General features: G+C 41.4%; 1 protein-coding gene across 1 annotated transcript in view; it reads right to left on the bottom strand.

Moving 5' to 3' along the window:
• LOC110488955 (GPI ethanolamine phosphate transferase 2, catalytic subunit) overlaps nucleotides 1-23,299 on the bottom strand; it is a 119,426-nt gene that overhangs the window by 16,248 nt on the left and 79,879 nt on the right. The window contains exons 9-10 of the mRNA XM_021561447.3: nucleotides 13,541-13,971; nucleotides 8,869-9,060 (exon numbers count right to left, since the gene is read on the bottom strand). Of these exons, the coding sequence (XP_021417122.3) occupies nucleotides 8,869-9,060; nucleotides 13,541-13,971 (623 nt within the window). The remainder of the gene's footprint in view (nucleotides 1-8,868; nucleotides 9,061-13,540; nucleotides 13,972-23,299) is intronic.

The raw sequence follows: 23,299 nt of genomic DNA, 5'->3' as shown, positions 1-23,299 counted from the left end.
GTTTTAAGGAGCCTGGAGTGATAGGAGTGGAATAAGGGTCTAGTTCACTAGGAGAGGGAGTCAAGCAGGTGTTGCCAATGTATTATTAATTCAGTTTTTTTTTTATTGCAACCCTCGTCCCTCAGATGAATGGCAAGCAGTTCCTTCTAACCCTGGAGTTGTGCTAGCTACAGCTCTCGCGTTTATATTATTCACATTTTTTATCCACACACAATTAGATGTGGAGAGAATCCTTCTTGGCTTTTATGCTAAGCATGACTGGAAATCCTCTTCTTGTTGTATTTATGCTAAGCATGGCTGGAAATCCCAGTCTTGTCAGATTTATGCTAAGCAGGCTGGAAATCCCAGTCTTGTCAGATTTATGCTAAGCATGGCTGGAAATCCCAGTCTTGTCAGATTTATGCTAAGCACGACTGGAAATCCCAGTCTTGTCAGATTTATGCTAAGCATGACTGGAAATCCCAGTCTTGTCAGATTTATGCTAATCATGGCTGGAAATCCCAGTCTTGTCAGATTTATGCTAAGCATGGCTGGAAATCCCAGTCTTGTCAGATTTATGCTAAGCACGACTGGAAATCCCAGTCTTGCCAGATTTATGCTAAGCACAACTGGAAATCCCAGTCTTGCCAGATTTATGCTAAGCATGACTTGTTTAACTGAGAGGATACGGAGGAATCAAAGAGTGCGTGGTTTGACAGGTTGCTGGTTCGAATCCACACAAAAAAATCTGTCAATGTGCACTTGAGCAAGGCACTTAACCCTACTTGCTCCTGTAAATCACTATGGATAAGAGTCTGCTAAGTGACTCAAATGTAAATCTGTGTTGGGATTTTCCACAGGCGTCTGTGTGAGGGCTTGAGTTAGATGATATTGCTCAGAGCAACACAATCAGCAAATGAAATGAGCTGGAAATATGACAAACAAATGCCATGCTGAGGCCAGTGTGTGTTATTTGGTATGAGTGGCACAGATGGGTAGAGAACGAGAAAATGCCGACATGATGCCAGCCCCCTCGCTCTCTCTCTGCAGTGAGGAGGCACATGCTCTCAGGGGAAACCACACACAGAAATGAAATCCTGGTATTTAGATGCTGGCAGAACAACCATGCTAATAATACACTTGAATAAACTGACCAAGTCCATACCAAAAAACAAGAGGAAGATTCTGAAGGTTTCTGGAGACCATGGACTGCAGTCAGTCTGTCTGCCTGCCAGTATAACTGGTCATTAAACAAGGTGTGTATCCTCACTAGCTTGACTGATGACAATATCCCACGTGATGACAATATCAGTCATCAAAATGCCATAACTGCCATCTTGGAGAGTAGAGCACAATGGATCAGTCAACTCTGTGTTGTTGTTTGTGTCGAACTGCTTTGCTTTATCTGGCCAGGTCGCAGTTGTAAATGAGAACTTGTTCTCAACTAGCCTACCTGGTTAAATAAAGGTGAAATACAAAAATCATTTAAAAAAAGAGAGGACGTGTCTCAAAACCCACACCTGCCAAGAGATCAAGCATTAATGTCACTGACAGATTGCAAAGTTCATTGAGTAATGATCATTTTGTGTCACTTTTTGGGAGAACAGTTTAACTAGACACCTGCGTTCATTATTTGCTCATGAGTAGCATTCGGTAAGAGGAAAACATGAGAAACTGACATTGACAAACAGTAGTTTCCTGGGTGCTCAAAGGCCTCTAGACTTTGTTTTCAACAGAGGTCATAGCCACGCAAAAATGAAAATTTAGTGAACAATTGAACAAATACTGGAGAGAATGTAGAAATACAATTTGAACATGGTCCTAGTTGATTCCGAAGTAATCATATGGTTGTGACAGAGGGAGGCTTAGAACAGGAGATTGTGGAAAGGCTATAGGCTGAATGTGAGTATGAGCTAATGATAGCTTCATTCTTATCCAGGAATGTCTTTAGAGAGAGAGAGACTGAGCCGTTGCTTATCATACCCATGACACCTGCAATCACCTCAGGTGTGTATTTGAATGCTTTGTGTGTGCGCGTGCGTGTTCACGCACGTGTGTGTGCATGTGTGTACTCAAGAGGTTCTGATGAGAGCCTGGAATTAATTTGCAACTTCATGAGGGATCTGAATGAATAAATGTTCCCAAATGAAGTGTCAGCACAACAAACATCTAATCAGGACCAAATAAAGGGGTTGCTTTGGGGAGGTGTTGAGCACTGCAGGAACCGATTGAGATGGTACTAGAAAACAGCCACAAACACTAACAGCGCTTTGACAGAACACACTCAACAGAACTTGTAAGATATTTCATTTTTGACACCTCGATTGAAGTGGTGTGTAGGTTCCATGTGCTCAGCAGTACATGTATTTTGAGTCATTTATGGAAACTAACTCAGGTTTAGTGGCAACTCTTAGGCTTAGAAGCAAGTGGTCTTGTAATAAATTGTCCAAACTATCAAGCTACAACCTTGATCTCTCATTGAAACGTTCATCGCTACAGTACTCAGCCCCTCTCTGAACAAGGTGGTCCTCTAGCATAATGAGAAACATGACATTAGCCTGGGTTTGAAGGAGGGTCACCCTTTGTTCAAGTATCTCTCAATCTTTACATTTCCTCACAGGAATGGCAACATAAAAGATGGGATATGAAAGAAAAACTCCAGAAGAATGGAACTGAATTAGCACCGGGAAGTGATGGTGTTCTGGAGCAAACGCTATGACATCTCAGAGACTACTAATGTCACTATGCAATAATGCTATTTGGAACAATGAAAGCATCCTCTACATTGGTTACAATGTTTCAACTCTGGTGCTTCACTGCATTTGTGTGTGTTTTCTGGGGGTGTTGGAAATAGACCAGAAAATACACAATTCTATTCAGTATGGTGCTGTAACACAAGTCAAGTGTGTTCAGATAACACAGTAGCCTCCTAGGGTCTCTAGGATATGTATTTCATCACCACTCCTGTAATTCACGTTAACTGCACTGGGCTGAGATATGATTTCACGTTGCCATTTAACAAGGGGATGACTTAACAGCGGGGCAGATAACTCCTTGTCACAAAGACTGGATGGTCTTGCCTGTGACTGGAGTATTCTACAATCCAAAGACAGTCAGTATGTCACAAATGACATTTACATTGAAAGCCAATCACATTTCACATTCAGCTGTGGGCATTCTGGGGCCAGGCAATGTATTGTGTGACACCTGATGAAGCCAGCAAAACATTTAGATTACATTTAGGATTAGCTGAGCTAGTATTAGTCAATGTGGTAACCTGCACTTGTCTTTTCCTACTAGCACTGTCTTTGCTGATAACTTATTTATTGAGGAAATTTTTGCATGCAACAACTGTGATATGTGGTTGTCTCACCTAGCGATCTTAAGATGAAAGCACTAACTGCATGTCGCTATAGACAAGAGCGACCGCTAAATTACAAAAATGTTAAGTGATGTACAACATACACACAACGGTTTTAATACTGGCCTACCAATGCTATAATGATGTGAGGTGAATTGTAACATAAAAGAACATGGGAAAACCAAAAATGAATAACAAGCAGAATGAAAAACAGCTAATAAAACGTGAAACTATTACAAAAAAAGCTGGACGATTCAAAGTGCCTCTTAAACCATCTAACAGTTTGTACATATTATTTCCCAGAATGGCTTTCTTTGCACCGGAGCTACATGGTGACAATTTTCCTTTTTTGAATGACAATAAAAATGGTCTGATTGATGACCCCATCTGGTGGGGAGGGGGGGGGGGACTCGGCAGCCTCTGCTGGGCCACATAAATCATGGCCGTTCATCAGGCTGAGGACGGGCAGCACGATATCGAAACGTGAAACAGCGGGAGACCCATCAATTCCAAGGCCCTTTTTTCCCAACATTTTTACAGTCGACTCTACAATTGGAGAATTTGGTGGAACATTTCCTGATGTGCAGGAGGAGAAGAAAAAGTGAAGAAAGGAAAGAGAAGGAGGAATAGAGGAATAAATAAATATGGCCATTAACTCGATCCCTACAGATGTCATATCTTAATTTGACCCATTTCGTCACAGGAGGACAATAATCCTGCAGCAGGAGGATTTGAATATCTGAAGAAATATTTAGAATCGCCACCAAGGGGCAGGCGGAAGCGGTATTTGTGTACAATTCACGCCGTACCTTATGTACCTTTTTATAATAAAATTATAAAAAAATGATGTGCCTATGTACAATACATTGAAAAACTATCAGCATACACTATATGAGCAAAAGTATGTGGACACCTGGGGCCATTTTACTACCATTGTTTGTCTTTGGAGATTGCATGGCTGTGTGCTTGATTTTATACAGCTGTTAGCAAAGCGTGTGCTTGAAATAGACAAATCCACTAATTTGAAGGAGTGTCCACATACTTGTGGTGTATCATCAGTATTCTTAGTTCTTGCTAGGGCCTAGTGAACTATCGTAGCGCAGTAAGTCTAAGCAGCGTGCTCCGGCACCAAGCCTCATGAGGTTGCGGCAGTTCTGGGCAATCTAGTCACCAGCCTGAGCCTATATTATGCCTACAAGTTAACAGAATTTATTTCAATGTTTTCAAGACGTAAAAGAAATAGTATGATCATTTAAACATGAAAGAAAAGTGTCTCAGTTCAACTAAATGGTCTTTGGATAGGCTGCATAAACATCTTGACACCTTTATGAAATTAAATATTAAAGCCACACAATACAGGCCTTCAATCCACACCAAAGACAAGAACAATATTGTCAAATTATACTAATTAGAAAACGTGGACAAGCATCAATACTGGAGGAAAATGTATCGTTCTACAGTAGGCCTACATCTGTCAATCAACTGATGGCACAAACCAGCTCATCAACTTAGCCAGGGAAACAAACAGGGAAACACACACACACAGAGAGGCTAATGGGTATTGGAATATAATCAAATAACAATGAGCCTACTGCATCCATCGATGGCACTAGATTATCACCAGCTGATGTCTCATTGAACCATTGACAGGAGCTAAATTCCCCCGCATAGCTGATCTCAATTGCAACCACTATTGGTCAACCCATTATGGCTCCCTAAAATATGTTGGTATTACTTGTGTCCTGCTTGCAACCAAAGTCTTTCAAGATACAGTTGAAGTCGGAAGTTTACATACACTTATGTTGGAGTCATTAAAACTTGTTTTTCAACCACTCCACAAATTTCTTGTTAACAAAATATAGATTTGGCAAGTCGGTTAGGACATCTAACTTGTGAATGACAAATCATTTTCCCAACAGATTACTTCACGTATAATTCAATGTATCACAATTCCAGTGGGTCAGAAGTTTACATACACTACGTTGACTGTGCCTTTAAACAGCTTGGAAAATTCCAGAAAATGATGTCATGTCTTTAGAAGCTTCTGATAGGCTAATTGACATAATTTGAGTCAATTGGAGGTGTACCTGTGGATGTATTTCAAGGCCTACCTTCAAACTCAGTGCCTCTTTGCTTGACATCATGGGAATCTAAAGAAGCCAAGACCCCATAATTTTTTTAAACCATAAGTCTGGTTCATTCTTGGGAGCAATTTCCAAAAGCCTGAAGGTAACACGTTCATATGTACAAACAATAGTACGCAAGTATAAACACCATGGGACCATGCAGCCGTTACCACTCAGGAAGGAGACACGTTCTGTCTCCTAGATATGAACGTACTTTGGTGCGAAAAGTGCAAATCAATCCCAGAACAATAGCAAAGGACCTTGTGAAGATGCTGGAGGAAACAGGTACAAAATTATCTATATCCACTTTAAAAACGAGTTCTATATCAACATAACCTGAAAGGCCACTCAGCAAGGAAGAAGCCACTGCTCCAAAACAGCCATAAAAAAGCCAAACTACGGTTTGCAACTGCACATGGGGACAAAGATCGTACTTTTTGGAGAAATGTCCTCTGTTGTGATGAAACAAAAATATAACTATTTGGCCATAATGACCATCGTTATGTTTGGAGGAAAAAGGGGGATGCTTGCAAGCCGAAGAACACCATCCCAACCGTGAAGCACGGGGGTGGCAGCATCATGTTGTGGGGGTGCTTTGCTGCAGGAGGGACAAAATTATGTCACAAAATAGATGGCATCATGAGGAAACAAAATTATGTGCATATATTAAAGCAACATCTCAAGACATCAGTCAGGAAGTTAAAGCTTGGTCGCAAATGGGTCTTCCAAATGGACAATGACCCCAAGCATACTTCCGAAGTTGTGGCAAAATGGTTTAAGGACAACAAAGTCAAGGTATTGGAGTGGCCATCACAAAGCCCTGACCTCAATCCTATAGAACATTTGTGGGCAGAACTGAAAAAGCGTGTGCGAGCAAGGAGGCCTACAAACCGGACCCAGTTACACCAGCTCTGTCAGGAGGGATGGGCCAAAAAAACTTATTGTGGGAAGCATGTGGAAGGCTATCCGAAACATTTGACCCAAGTTAAACAATTTAAAGGCAATGTTACCAAATACTAATTGAGTGTTTGTAAACTTCTGACCCACTGGGAATGTGATGAAAGAAATAAACGCTGAAATAAATAATTCTCTCTACTATTATTCTGACATTTCACATTCTTAAAATAAAGTGGTGATCCTAACTGGGTACCTTAGACAGGGTATTTTTACTAGGATTAAATGTCAGGAATTGTGAAAAACTACGTTTAAATGTATTTGGCTAAGGTGTTTGTAAACTTCCAACTTCAACTGTAAGTTCACCCTCTGGTTGGTATTGTAATCAGAACAACTTAGTCCTTTTTCAACTTAGTCCTTTTTTTGAACACACTTTTTTGAACTGGTGATTTATAGAAATACAATTATTTTTCATTGTTTACCACGATAATCTAATATGGCAATTTACCCGATAATTTGTATGAATGGAAACTAATGTTGGTGTAGCCTACCCTGCTGACTTATTATTTTATTAGTTTACTACTTATGTTATCCAAAGTGTCTGGTATGGTAATTTCTTATTAAAATCAGAGGTAAAATATCCCTGGATTGTCCATAGTTGAAAAGAGTAAATATATCAAGTCAATCGAGGGGATTGAGTTCTTTGTGCCAGAAGGGTGTAGGCCAGAATCGACCCAACGGCAGGCCTATATGTGCACACTGAAGGCAGCAGCCCAAACAATTTAACTAAATTTTTACCTTAGCCTACACTTGACACTTGCACGTCGTAGCCTAGTGGAGACTGATATCTATCTTGTTATTAAGCTATATAAAACAACAGTTGATGTGGATGGCCTCATTTCAGATACATTTTTGTACATCTGAATGTTGAAGTAATAGGGCCTCAGACTAGAATTGGAGCGAGAGAACATTTGCCCTGATCCCAATGACTCGACTGCTCCTGCAATGAGAGAAAGAAAACTGCTGTTTTTCAGGGACTGACAAGGCTCATTTGAATTTGCGGATGCAGCAGGAAAATTCTCTGCGACAAGAGTGATCAAGTTAAGATCCGACATCTGTACCAACCAACTACTTACAGTCAAGACCATAAAATGTCACAGGTGATTCTCCATGATTTTAAAGTTAAGGAAATGACAAGGATAATTATGTTGTCATTGGGAGAGAAAAACAATACTGCCTAGAGAGCTATACCAAGAGCCATAACCCCCAAAAATCTAAATGTTTATTTTTTTTGCTGTCAGTCAAGCACAATTGTCCTTTAGACTTTGACCTACGAAACACCCCAAAAAATTCAGCCTGAACTATCATAACAAGACAGTGTGGGAGACCCTCGTTCTGCTATTTAGGTCAATGTGATAAGCCACAAAGGGATGAAGCGGTCGCATGCTACCAGATTAGCCTGGCTGCGAGTGACTGAGCCGGGGCCACCACTGTTGTAGACACAACTTAATGGAAATGCCAGGAGGTTGCCGCGGCGCCAGCATAAACACCTTCCCGCGGTGATTAATGACTCGGCGACTTGACACGGCGGCGTTGTCAATTATATGGAGTGTTGGTGTGCGCCTGGTACTGTGCAACGAGGGGTAAGGGTGGGTAGGGGTGAGAGGTTAGGTGGGAGTAGGTAGGAGTAGAGACAATGTCAAGGAGAGCGTGGAGGGGGGAGGGAACATGTCTAGTAAGAAACGAGGAAGGGGGGTAGGATAACTGGGCAGCAGCACCTGAACACTCATTATTATGCTCTCACAGTCAACGGGGCTGTGGACAAGATGCAGCTGGCTGGGTACTAAGGGTTTATTAGCTGGCTGGTGATAGGGAGGGATTGAGCCAAGTGGCAGCGCAAAAAGGAGCTCCACATTTGGTCATTAGAAATCAAAAGCACGGGGGTAAACAAAGCGATCAGCCTCTCTGATTGGACCATTAATCACCTTGATACAGAAAGGGCCAGGCTAAGGACATGAGCACAATGATCTCTAATCAGACAGCAATAAGGGGTTTCAAAGCAGTTTTCCCCTTGGGTTACTTGGCTACAAATGATTGAAAGGTTGTTTTTTCCCCTCGTCTTTCTTCCTCTGTGGCCTTGCTGTGTGCTTTAGGCTGATGTAGGCCATAAGGTATAGCCTTCATTAACAAGCCATGATGTGATCACATTATCAAATGGCTCGAAAAACAGGCAAATACAACACAGCATTTTTATTTTTTATTTTAGATGTCTGGCACCTACTTCCATTCTCCGTTTAAAGGCACTTAAATCTTTTGTTTTGCCCATTCACCCTCAATGTCACACATACATGTCTCAAGGATTAAAAATCCTTCTTTAACCCATCTCCTCCCCTTCATCTACACTGATTGAAGTGGATTTAACAAGTGACATCAATAAGGGATCATAGCTTTCACCTGGAAAGAACAGGTGTTCATAATGTTTTGTACACCCAGTCGGCGAAAACTTACTTAGACATGTTTCCACCACCACGTTGCCACGGAAACACAACGTTGCCCACTGCCGCCCGGTAGCTGTATACACCCAGAAGGCCAAGGGCCAGGGCAATCTTGGACACCCAGGAACATCTCCGCTGGACCAGGAAGTAGATCAGAGCCAATGACAAGGCGGCGAACAAGGATAGCACCATCTTGTGTTCGAAGCTATAGAGACAGAACAGATATACATTTAAACCACTTCAAACTGTACTAATTACACACTAGAGTTAGTGTGTAATTGCACTAATTTCACAATTAATTTGTTACACATCTGTTTTAAAAAATGTATTTGACTTTGTTCCGATGAACATTCAAAAATGAAAACAATCAAATCAAACTTTATTTGTCACATGCGCCGAATACAACAAGTGTAGGGCTTACCATTAAATGCTTACTTACAAGCCCTTAACCAACAGTGCAGTTCCAGAAGAGTTAAGAAAATATTTACCATATAAACTAAAGTAAAAAATAATAAAAAGTAACACAATAACATAACGAGGCTATATACAAGGGGGTACCAGTACCGAGTCAGAGTGTGAGGGTGCAGGTTAGAGGTAATTTGTACATATAGGTAGGGGTGAAGTGACTATGCATAGATAATAAAACAGTGAGTAGCAGCAGTGTACAAAACAAATGGGGGGGGTCAATGTAATAGTCCGGTGGCCATTTGATTAAATGTTCAGCAGTCTTATGACTTGGGGGTAGAAGCTATATTGTATGCATTAAGATATTTCTTGTGGAGTTTAGTGCCATTCCAGGTTATTTCCTTGGACTCACACCACAGTCATACATTGTAAAATTGGAGGGGGTATTAAGAATGGCACATTTACTAGGGACGTGCAAATTTTCCTTTTCAAGATGATTCTATACGTATCTAGATATATGGGCTCTAATACAATACAGGAATGATACATTTTAGTTTGAAACGATTCGGTGCGATTCGGTTTGATTAGAAGAATGAATCGATGTGATTCGGTTCGATGCACTAACATTTGTTGCATAAACACATTCATTTTCCATTCTAAATTCAAATCTGCTGCTGACGGAGCGCATGAGCTGGATTTGTCTGGGTGGAGGTGTGTGAACATGTTTAACTATACTTGTGGGGACCAGAAGTCCCCATAAGAATAGTAAACATACAAAAAATGGACCAACTGGAGACATTTTGTTAGTCCCCCCACAAGGCCAAATGCTATATCTAGAGGGTTTAGGTTTAGAATTAGTGTTACGGTTATGGTGAGGAGGTAGGGTTAGTTTTAGGGTTAGGAGCTAGGATTAGGTTAGGCTTTGGGGTGTTTGATTTTTGTCCTTATTCACAGGGACCAAAGAGAACATCTCAGGGACCAAAGAGAACATCTCAAGGACCAAAGAGAACATCTCAAGGACCAAAGAGAACATCTCAGGGAGGAAGAGAACATCTCAGGGAAGCAATAGAGTAAGAGAGTACAATAACTTAAAGGAACTTGCTTTGTCTCCTTTCCTCCACATTATCTACCCTGATGAGAAATAACTGGACTGGTGACAACAAAAGCATCTACTTTTGTGCTTTCATCTACCCTTCTTTGCATTCATATCAATGCATTTGAAAGAGAGGAAAAAAGGAAGAGGAAGCCACAATCAACTATTGAGATGCAGCCTAGATATGCCAGAAGGACAGTATAGCCCTGGTATCAGGGCAGGGGGTTGGGTTGGGTAAGGGGAACAGATAGGCACCTTGAAGGAGGAACGATGCCGGAGCTCATTACCCACACAGCATAGAGCAGGGGGAATATAGGAAAAGGGGGCAACGGCAGACAGGAAAAAGGTCAGCTAATTCTAAATCCACAATACTCTGAACCCAGTGCCCCCAGCACAAGGCATTCATCTTGTTACTTGTGGAGCCATGAGAATGCTAATGGTCAGAAAAACCTTGGGTTCAACAATGAGAACAACGGGTTCGCTGAAGGTTCCGCAAACTTTCTGCCACACAAGGTTTTTTTGTACATCGTTGAGTGAATCTGAATGTACAGCGGTCCACTGATAATCTGATTTTGGCTCGGATTCAGAGGCTATCTAGGCTTGTTATCTTGGCCCTAAAATCTGCCTTGAGCTTTCTTCACTTTAGAATTACAGGGCAGCCGAAGAGAGGCTTTCAACATACAATAGAAAGGAACAGCCTAATGCTACCTGCAGAGACAGCCAAGGATATGACTCATTTCTTTTAGCTCCTATGGGAGTTACTCCACTTTTATTTATAACCTTGATGTGAGGAAACTAGCTACCATTGTGGTGCTGCAGAGATAATAAGGTAAGGTAGCAGGCTCTAATGGATAACACTCTATGCATTTTCTCTTGGTCTAAACAAGGAATGTTCTTTCATTCACTAGCCTAGATCCTTTGCCAAGGTACTGGGGGGTTCACTGAGTTCTCTGTATATTCAGAAGCTCACCCACTTTTTTAGAGCCACACTTTTGAATGTCACAATTTTATTGAAACATTCCTAACACCTTACTCAGAGACCATGAGTATAAGGCATTATGATGATGCCATACTGCATTATATGACTTGTCATATCCATGTACAGTATGATCACCTTATGTCTTAAGAGCCCCAAGGACTGCTTTACCAGGGCAACACTACAAAGAAGCTTGGTAATGATCTCCTAAGTTTTCTGGCAAGCTAAAACTTCACTATGTTGTAGCTGTTTAAAGGCACAGTGCAGTCAAAAATGTGATTTTCCTATGTTTTGTATACATTTCCACACTATGAGGTTGGAATAAAATGAATTTTGAAAATTACGATAATGCCTTTTAGTGCAAGAGCTGTTTGAAAAGACCACCTGAAGTTTCAGCCTGTTTTGGTGGGATTGAGTTTTGGCCTGCCTGACAAAACAATGCACTGACTATTATGTGACTAAAGGGCCATCCACACCAAGGAATTCAATATGACTATTATGTGACTAAAAAGGCTGTCTACACCAAGGACAATAAACTAGACAAAAATAGCATCAAAAATGAACACTGTTGTTAAGAAGCTATTTTTGTTTATTGTTGACCATTTTAATTGAAAGCAATCACAGTAATAGTCAGTCAGACATAATAGTCAGTAGCTTCTTAACAACTGTGATTGTTTTCAATTAAAATGGTCAACAATAAACAAAAATAGCTTCTTAACAACTCGAATCCCCGAGCTGACAAGGTACAACATCTGTCGTTCTGCCCCTGAACAGTTAAGAGCAGTTAACCCACTGTTCCGCGGCTGTCATTGAAAGTAAGAATTTGTTCTTAACTGACTTGCCTAGTTAAATAAAGGTTCAATAAAAATACATAAATAAAAAGCCTGTGTGGTGGTACTGCAGCCTTGAGGGAGCTCCAAGGAGGAAGAATGACCGAGTGGATACAATACATGGCTAGACAATGAAGCAAGTTAACCTGACTCCTGAGTGAGTAAGATGCAGCAAAGACAACCAGATGAAAATGACCATAGGTCAACAGAATGGAGAGAAATCATGTTGGAAACAAGGAGGAGATAAGGAGCTGTCTCAGGGGGGCTAAGACAAGGTTGAGTTTTATGGAACAATACCATGAGCAGTTCCTTTTGTATACTGATCATAAATATAAACGCATGCAACAATTTAAATGATTTTACTGAGTCACAGTTCATGTAAGGAAATCAGCCCATTGAAATAAATAAATTAGGCCCTAATCTATGGATATCACATGACAGGGCAGGGGTGGAGCCGTGGGTGGGCCTTGGATGGCATAGGCCCACCCACTGGGGAGCCAGGCCCCGCCAATCAGAATACATTTTTCCCAACAAAAGGGCTTTATTACAGACAGCAATACTCCTCAGTTTCATAAGCTGTCCGGGTTGCTGGTATCAGACAATCCCGCAGGTGAAGAAGCCTGATGTGGAGGTCCTGGGCTGGCGTGGTTACACGTGGTCTGCGGTTGTGAAGCTGGTTGGACATACTGCCAAAAATGATCATGCATATTAGCTTCTTGATATGCCACACCTGTCAGGTGGATGGATTAGCTTGGCAAAGGGGAAATGCTCAGTAACAGGGATGTAAACAAATGTGTCCACAAAATTAGAGATAAATTAGCTTTTTGTGCGTATGGAGCATTTCTGGACCCTTGAATTTCAGCTCATGAAACATGGGACCAAAACTTTTCATGTTGCGTTAATATTTTGATTCAGTATACAGTCAACCAACTCTGGGGAGACAACCTTAGTACTGCCTGTGAGTCAGCCCTCTAGAACAGTTACTCCGACTTGGGTCCTTCACAAGCTGATGAGACTCTCTAGTGCTGTGTGCAACACTCAGTAGTAAAGTTGACATTCAGTAACAATGCAGCGTGAAAACCAATAAATGCTGGAAAAGAGGCCCGGGGTGGGGGGGGAATCACTGCCGATGGCCTTACAAAGCAGTGGGGTGCAAAATGTTTGGCGTGTGTACCCAGGATTTATATTAATTGGGCAAAAGATATGAACAGGCAAAAAGCTAACTAAAAAAGGCTGCTGCAAATGAAGAAAATGTAATATATTCAACTTGCACTACAGTATATAGTAGTGTATGGAGCTCTGCTTATGGCAACATTCATCCTGAGTGAAGTAACACACAACACAACAATACACAGTAAGTATCAAACTTCAGCACACCCACCTGTTGAGCCAGTGTCCCAGGTCAGGCAGGTGAGCCCACTGCACCCCGGTCTGGTTGAGCGAGCGCAGCAGACGACAACACGCCAGGGTGAGCGGTGGGGTAGCCAGGGCCAACCACTTCTCCGAACCTGCATCCGTCACCCCCAAATCAGCTAACGGTGAGGCAACCGCGTCCCCCTCATTGGAGGGGAGGAGGTAGTCTTCGTCCTCCAAGCTCCCAAAGTTGGCACGGCGCTCCCGGAAGTACTTGCGACAGACGTCTTGGAAGACGACCAGGCAGAGGGTGTTAAGCAGGAAGTACCAGACCTGGTGCTCCTCCTCTACGAAACTGCTGGCCGACAGGCTGAGGGTGTGGCCAGCCGTGCCCGCCAGGAGAAGAATGTCCAGCTCCGACAGAGACCACCCACCACTGACACCACCATGGGATGGAGACTAGGGAAGAAAAGAAAAGGAGAGAGGAAGGGAGATTGAGCATAATGTGATTCTCTCTCAGGCCAATACTGGAATATAAACAACTAATTAAACAAACACATTGGTCAAATTAAGAAAGGAAACAGAATAGAGATTACTTCACAACAAAGTGATATAATTAATACAGAGTCCCCTGAACTTGCCAAAATGATCAAGTTAAAGGAGGTAATTAAAATCAGGTCCATATAGAGGAACACAAGTGAATGGAGAAAGATAGTATAGACAAGGTCCCTCTAACACGATAACATATCAAAAACACAGATGACTGTGAGTGTGAGACCCTGAGTGTGTGTGTGTGTGTGTGTGTGTGTGTGTGTGTGTGTGTGTGTGTGTGTGTTTTCACCCCACACTGAGTTGTAAAATACTCCCCCAGGTCCTGTGAACTGCATCTTGTTGTTGACTCAGTACTCAGAGGGGGCCTAACAGAGTAAGTAAGTGCACTACTCTGATCCCGCTAAGTTAACACTGTCACTGGAGGCAGCAGGTAAAACACACAGGGACAGAGTGTTTACTGTGCTTCAGGGCAAACATCTTAATAACGTCAAAAGGAAAGCTCATTACAGTAAATCTAATGACTGTTTGTTGAAATCTATTTACTGTTTGCATTATAATATTCATTTTTCGCCTCTCAATCTCCTTCCAACAGGTATGTGTAAATGTAAGTTGCAGTGATCCCTTTCCATGTACACACTTGTGTGCAGGACAGAGGGGTGAGTGACGGCTCTCTGTGGCTTGTCACGGTAACACGCTGCTCCACAGCGAGCGGCTCGTCCTCGCCAAACGCAGCTCATCCATCAACGGGGAGGAACGCACCTCGTGGCGAGCTCAGTGGAGGGGAAAACGTAATATGTAAACAGAGTTTGGGGGGAAAAAACTCACAATGTCTAGCTCTCCTTTCTTAGTCATCCCTCTATCCTGCCTTGGTTTAAGGTCCCTGAGCTGAGGGCACTTGAATCCCAACAAGATTAGTCTGGATTGGCTGGGATTTAATGTACTAATTATGGTATCCTAAATGGCAAAAGTCTACACCTCCTTTGGATTTCTTAAAAAAATGTGTTACAATGTGGGATTAACATTTATTTAATTGTCTTTTTTTTTCAATAATCTACACAAAATACTTTGTCAAAGTGGAAGAATAGTTGTTATTTTTAAGATAAATAACAAATTTGATAACTAAAACATAGTCGTTGCATAAGTATTCAGCCCCTTTGTTTAAGCAAGCCTAAATTAGTTCAGGAGTAAAATTTGTCTTAACAAGTCACATAAATTACATGGAAATAATAGGGGTTGACATGATTCTGAATGACTAAACATGCACCTGTTAGAACTTAAGGCTCCATGGATTGATGAGGAATTTAAAAACTGTATGGATGAAAGAGATGGGACAAAAGGAGTGGCTAAGTCTGGCTGCACATCTGACTGGCTAACTTACTGCGAAATTGAGAAATGGTGTGACTAAACTCAACAAAAATAAGCCAAAACTGTATTATGAAGCCAATATCGATGATATAAAGAATGATGGGAAAAATATTGAGTACTTTAAATGAAATTATGGTCAGAAAGACAAATTGAACTCCAACTTTCATCGAATCAGATGGCTTCTTCATCACAAAACATTTGATGTTGCCAATTATTTAAATGATTACTTCATTGGCAAAGTGGGCAAACTTAGGCAAGGAATGCCAACAACGAACAGTGAGCCATCGTATTCATGCATAAAATAACAAATAATCAAAGAAAAGCATTGCAAGTTTGAATTTTGTAAAGTTGGTTCGGGAGATGTGGAAAAATTATTGTTATTTATCAATATTGACAAACCTCCTGGCATTGACAACTTAGATGGAAAGATACTGAGGATGGTAGCTGACTCTATAGCCACTCCTATCTGTCATATCTTTTATCTGAGCCTAGAGGAGTCTTTGTCCTCTGGCCTGGAGGGAAGCCAAAGTAATTCCGCTACCCAAAGAATGGTAAAGCTGCCTTTATTGGTTCTAACAGCAGACCTATAAGCTTGCTGCCAGCTCTTAGCAAACTGATGGAAAAAAATGTGTTTGACCAAATAAAATGCGATTTCTCTGTAAACAAAGTAACAACAGACTTTCAGCATGCTTATAGAGAAGGGCACTCGACATGTCACAAATGACACAAATGACTGATGACTGGTTGAAATAAATTGATAAGAAGATTGTGGATTCATAGCTATCTAATAGAACTCAGAGGGTTTTCTTTAATGAAAGCTTCTCTAATGTCAAACGTGTAAAGTGTGGTGTACTGCAGGGCAGCTCTCTAGGCCCTCTACTAATTTATATTTTTACCAATGACCTGCCATTGGCATTAAACAAACCATGTGTGTCCATGTATGCTGATGATTCAACTATACGCATCAGCAACCACAGCTAATGAAGTCCCTGAAACCAATCTGGTAATGAATGGTGTGGCTGTTGAACAAGTTAAGGAGACTAAATTACTTGGCGTTACCTTAGATTGTAAACTGTCATGGTTGTAAAGACGGGGAGAACTCTGTCCGTAATAAAGAGATGCTCTGCTTTTTTGAAACTACACAAAGCAAGTCCTGCAGGCTCTATTTAAAAAAAAAATGTAGCTTGATTATTGTCCTGTCATATGTTCAAGTGCTGCAAAGCAATACCTAGTTAAGATGCAGCTGGCCCAGAACAGAGCGGCACGTCTTGCTCTTCATTGTAATCAGAGGGCTGATATAAAAACTGTGCATTTCAGTCTCTCTTGGCTAAGAGTTGTGGGGAGACTAACTGCCTCATTTATTTTTATAAGAAACAATAGGTTGAAAATCACAAATTGTTTGCATAGTCAACTTACACACAGCTCTGACACACACACACTTACCCCACCAGACATGCCACCTGGGGTCTTTTCACAGTCCCCAAATCCAGAACAAATTCAAGAATGTGTACAGTATTATATAGAGCCATTATTGCATGGAACATTTTTTTTTTAACAGATAAAGCTACACCTCACGGCACAATGCCTCTCCCATATTTGACCTAGATAGTTTGTGTGTATGCATTGATATGTTGGCTATGTGTGCCTTTTGAAAAAAATGTACAGTGGGGCAAAAAAATATTTAGTCAGCCACCAATTATGCAAGTTCTCCCACTTAAAAAGATGAGAGAGGCCTGTAATTTTCATCATAGGTACACTTCAACTATGACAGACGAAATTAGAAAAAAAAAATCCAGTTAAATCACATTGTAGGATTTTTTATGAATTTATTTGCAAATTATGGTGGAAAATAAGTATTTGGTCAATAACAAAAGTTTCTCAATACTTTGTTATATGCCCTTTGTTGGCAATGACAGAGGTCAAACGTTTTCTGTAAGTCTTCACAAGGTTTTCACACACTGTTGCTGGTATTTTGGCCCATTCCTCCATGCAGATCTCCTCTAGAGCAGTGATGTTTTGGGGCTGTTGCTGGGCAACACGGACTTTCAACTCCCTCCAAGGATTTTCTATGGGGTTGAGATCTGGAGACTGGCTAGGCCACTCCAGGACCTTGAAATGCTTCTTACGAAGCCACTCCTTCGTTGCCCGGGTGGTGTGTTTGGGATCATTGTCATGCTGAAAGACCCAGCCACGTTTCATCTTCAATGCCCTTGCTGATGGAAGGACGTTTTCACTCAAAATCTCACGATACATGGCCCCATTCATTCTTTCCTTTACACGGATCAGTCGTCCTGGTCCCTTGGCAGAAAAACAGCCCCAAAGCATGATGTTTCCACCCCCATGCTTCACAGTAGGTATGGTGTTATTTGGATGCAACTAAGCATTCTTTGTCCTCCAAACACGACGAGTTTAGTATTGGTTCTATTTTGGTTTCATCTGACCATATGACACTCTCCCAATCTTCTTCTGGATCATCCAAATGCTCTCTAGCAAACTTCAGACGGGTCTGGACATGTACTGGCTTATGCAGGGGGACACGTCTGGCACTGCAGGATTTGAGTCCCTGGCGGCGTAGTGTGTTACTGATGGTAGACTTTGTTACTTTGGTCCCAGCTCTCTGCAGGTCATTCACTAGGTCCCCCCGTGTGGTTCTGGGATTTTTGCTCACCGTTCTTGTGATCATTTTGACCCCACGGGGTGAGATATTGCGTGGAGCCCCAGATCGAGGGAGATTATCAGTGGTCTTGTATGTCTTCCATTTCCTAATAATTGCTCCTACAGTTTATTTCTTCAAACCAAGCTGCTTACCTATTGCAGATTCAGTCTTCCCAGCCTGGTGCAGGTCTACAATTTTGTTTCTGGTGTCCTTTGACAGCTTTTTGGTCTTGGCCATAGTGGAGTTTGGAGTGTGACTGCTTGAGGTTGTGGACAGGTGTCTTTTATACTGATAACAAGTTCAAACAGGTGCCATTAATACAGGTAACAAGAGGAGGACAGAGGAGCCTCTTAAAGAATAAGTTACAGGTCTGTGAGAGCCAGAAATCTTGCTTGTTTGTATGTGACCAAATACATATTTTCCACCATAATTTGCAAATAAATTCCTAAAAAATCCTACAATGTGATTTTCTAGATTATTTTTTCTAATTTTGTCTGACATAGTTGAAGTGTACCTATGATGGAAATTACAGGCCTCTCTCATCTTTTTAAGTGGGAGAACTTGCACAAATGGTGGCTGACTAAATACTTTTTTGCCCCACTGTATGTAGTTCTGTCCTTGAGCTGTTCTTGTCTATTAATGTTCTGTATTATGTCATCTTTTGTGTGGACCCCAGGAAGAGTAGATGCTGCTTTTGCAACAGCTAATGGGGTTCCTAATAAAATACAAAAAATTACCCTTCCTCTGTCCCGCATACATACAACATCTGTAAGGTCCCTCAGTCAAGTATTGAATTTCATGAACAGATTCAACTACAAAGACTAGGAAGCTTTTCAAAAGCCTCACAATGAAGGGCAGTGATTGGTAGATGTGTAACAATAACTAAATCAGACATTGAATCTCTCTTTAAGCATGGTCAAGTTAATAATTATGGTGTGTTCGGCGAGTGGCACAACGGTCTAAGGCACTGCTCAGTGCTAGAGTGGTCACTACAGACCCTGGTTCGATTCTAGGCTGTATCACAACCGGCCATGATTGGGAGTCCCATAGGGCGGCGCACAATTAGCCCAGCGTCATCCGGGTTAGTGTCATTGGGGTAGGCCGTCATTGTAAATAAGATTTTGTTCTTAACTGACTTGCCTAGTTAAAATAAAAGGTTAAATAATAAAAAAAATGAATACAAAAATGAAACCAACCAACCTCCTCTGTTATTGGGAATGGTGAGAGGTTAGCATGTCTTGGGGGTATGATCTGTGTGCCTTTGTACATTACTCACGATTCATTCAGGACTATCCGGAATCATGGTAGCATCCACATGAATGTACAGTCGTGGCCAAAAGTTTTGATAATGACACAAATATTAATTTCCACAATGTCTGCTGCCTCAGTGTCTTTAGATATTTTTGTCAGATGTTACTATGGAATCCTGAAGTATAATTACAAGCATTTCAAGTGTCAAAGGCTTTTATTTACAATTACATGAAGGTGATACAAAGAGTCAATATTTGCAGTGTTGACCCTTCTTTTTCAAGACCTCTGCAATCTGCCCTGGCATGCTGTCAATTAACTTCTGGGCCACATCCTCACTGATGGCAGCCCATTCTTGCATAATCAATGCTTGGAGTTTGTCAGAATTTGTGGGTTTTTGTTTGTCCACCCGCCTCTTGAGGATTGACCACAAGTTCTCAATGGGATTAAGGTCTGGGGAGTTTCCTGGCCATGGACCCAAAATATCCATGTTTTGTTCCCCGAGCAACTTAGTTATCACTTTTGCCTTATGTCAAGGTGCTCCATCATGCTGGAAAAGGCATTGTTCGTCACCAAACTGTTCCTGGATGGTTGTGAGAAGTTGCTCTCGGAGGATGTGTTGGTACCATTCTTTATTCATGTCTGTGTTCTTTGGCAAAATTGTGAGTGAGCCCACTCCCTTGGCTGAGAAGCAACCCCACAAACAAATGGTCTTAGGATGCTTTACTGATGGCATGACACAGGACTGATGGTAGCGCTCACCTTGTCTTCTCAGGACAAGCTTTTTTCCGGATGCCCCAAACAATCGGAAAGGGGATTCATCAGAGAAAATGACTTTATCCCAGTCCTCAGCAGTCCAATCCCTGTACCTTTTGCAGCATATCAGTTTGTCCCTGATGTTTTTCCTGGAGAGAAGTGGCTTCGTTGCTTCCCTTCTTGACACCAGGCCATCCTCCAAAAGTCTTTGCCTCACTGTGCGTGCAGATGCACTCACACCTGCCTGCTGCCATTCCTCAGCAAGCTCTGTACTGGTGCTTCCCCAATCCCGCAGCTGAATCAACTTTAGGAGACGGTCCTGGCGCTTGCTGGACTTTCTTGGGCACCCTGAAGCCTTCTTCACAACAATTGAACCGCTCTCTTTGAAGTTCTTGATGACCCAATAAATGGTTGATTTAAGTGCAATCTTACTGGCAGCAATATCCTTGCCTGTGAAGCCCTTTTGTGCAAAGCAATGATGGCAGCACGTGTTTCCTTGCAGGTAACCATGGATGACAGAGGAAGAACAATGATTCCAAGCACCACCCTCCTTTTGAAGCTTCCAGTCTGTTATTCAAACTCAATCAGCATGACAGAGTGATCTCCAGCCTTATCCTCGTCAACACTCACACCTGTGTTAACGAGATAATCACTGACATTATGTCAGCTGGTCCTTTTGTGGCAGGGCTGATATGCAGTGGAAATGTTTTTTGGGGATTCAGTTCATTTGCATGGCAAAGAGGGACTTTGCAATTAATTGCAATTCATCTGATCACTCTTCATAACATTCTGGGGTATATGCAAATTGCCATCATACAAACTGAGGCAGCAGACTTTGTGAAAATTAATATTTGTGTAATTCTCAAAACTTTTGGCCACGACTGTAGAAGTGTTCAGAAACTGATAATATTCTTATTTACAATAAATGTGACTCCAAAATGACAATACATTATTTACCATTAATTTCCATTGGGCACAAAATAATCAGAAATACAACCAAAACAAACTGCAAATGCATCCAACAAATGTGTAGAGTCACAAGCTTGAAGTAGTCATTGTCTGCTAGAATCTTTAGGGGTGTCAATGTTACAGCCTTATTCTAAAATTGATACAATTTACACACAATACCACATAATGACAAAGCAAATACTGTATTTTGAAATATTTGCTAATTTATATGAATAAAAAAACTGAAATATCAGATTTACATAAGTATTCATACCCTTTAGTCAGTACTTTGTTGAAGCACATCCACACTTCCACATTTGGCAGCTATTACAGCCTCGAGTCTTCTTGGGCATGACACTACAAACTTGGCACTCCTGTATTTAGGGAGTTTCTCCCATTCTTCTCTCCCATTCTTCTCTGCAAATCCTCTCAAGGAGGAATGGGGAGTGTCGCTACAAAGCTATTTTTAGGTCTCTCCCGAGATGTTCGATCGGGTTCAAGTCCAGGCTCTGGCTGGGCCGCTCAAGGACATTCAGAGACTTGTCGCGAAGCCACTCCTGCGTTGTCTTGGCTATGTGCGTAGGCTTGTTGTCCTGTTGGAAGGTGAACCTTTGCCCTGGTCTGAGGTCCTGAGCGGTCTGGAGCAGGTTTCGAGTCTCATAGCAAAGGGTCTGATTACTTAAATAAGGTATTTCTGTTTTTTAATTTGTAATAAATTTGCAAACATTTCAAAAAATGTGTTTTCACACTTTGTCATAATGGGGTAATGTGTGTAGATTGACGAGGAAAATGTTTTATTTATAATTAATTTTAGAACAAGGCTAAAATGTGGAACAAAATGTGGAAAAAGTCAAGGGCTCTTAATACTTTCCGAATGCACTGTATGTATAAATCTATATTCCAATACCAAATTGGCACACTGCCGGAGATCCCGTTTGATCATAATGCGTGTTTATCATCCAGAGGGCTGTTTGTGTTCACGCACTGTCACATAAGTCTTTGCCTGAGTCCTTAATGACACCCATTCCCCTATATCGGGCCTGGGAAATTATTTTCCATGGAGGGCTACATTAGAATATATTTTTGCCATCGCGGGCCAGAATAATATTACAGGATTATACATCATGTGTATGACTGTGTTGACAGGTATATCTACTGTAAATCACTTCCAGATATGCTACTCATTTTACTTTTTTAACATGCACAGAAATAAACCACATCCATGTTCTCCTTTTGGTAGGTATTTTAATTATTAAACATGCAATGAACTACACAGAGGGAAAAGTACACTGTGCATTCAGCACCACAGACAGAACTCGTTAATGGGTATGAACAAAAAGACAAAGAGAGAGATCAACATTACATTTAAACTACTCAATCAGGGTGAGGAGTGAAGTCTCTGATGGGCATTGACTAGAGCAGTGAAGTCCGGTATAGTTTCTGACATTGCTATGCGTAGGATTGCTGAGAGGTAAGAGTCAATAAGAGATGATCTGTGCCTTGAAATAGCAGGGAGAAACGTGGATAAACGTCTTATTCCACAGTGAGAGTTTGTTGATAAGGGCGGTTTATTAGTCTATACAGTACTAGTGGTTGGGAGGTTTTACAAAATCTCACACCAACATGTAAAGAAGCAGTTAGTTTGGTGACAGAGACATTTACACTTTAAAGTGAAAACTCAAACCAAAAATGTGTTGTCAAGAACACGTGCAGGGGCATGCAAATAATCTAAAACCACACGTTATAAATAAATATATGAAAAATATAACAGCAGGTAGCCTAGCGTTGGACCAGTAACCGAAAGGTTGCAGAATCAAATCCCAGAGCTGACAAGGTAAAAATCTGTCGTTCTGCCTCTGAACAAGGCAGTTAACCCACTGTTCCCCGGTAGGCCGTCATTGTAAATAAGAATTTGTTCTTAACTGACTTGCCTAGTTAAATAAAGGTTATATTGAGAAAAAAAAAATGTAATCACTGAAAATGTCTGTTCACATACATAGGTTGACCCAAACAGCACAAACATCTTCTGAGAATGACTCCTAATCTTTGGAATGTTTTGTTCATCGAGAGATGCATGGAACCTTGTCAGTGACATTGTTTTGAAAAGCTCTCCAATCATTGCCTCAGACTGAAGATCAAAGAGCTCAAGTTGCAGGTCAGTGGAAGCGTTATTCACATTGAAGGTGAAAGTAGAGGAAACCAACATGTCATTTTCCAACACTTTGAAATCCTCAAAACGACAAGAAAACTCACCGTTCAAAG

Source organism: Oncorhynchus mykiss, chromosome 14 (genome assembly GCF_057628025.1).
Source record: "Oncorhynchus mykiss isolate SJ-2025 chromosome 14, ASM5762802v1, whole genome shotgun sequence".
Taxonomy (NCBI): Eukaryota; Metazoa; Chordata; class Actinopteri; order Salmoniformes; family Salmonidae; genus Oncorhynchus; species Oncorhynchus mykiss.
This window is presented reverse-complemented; position numbering and strand designations above follow the sequence as displayed.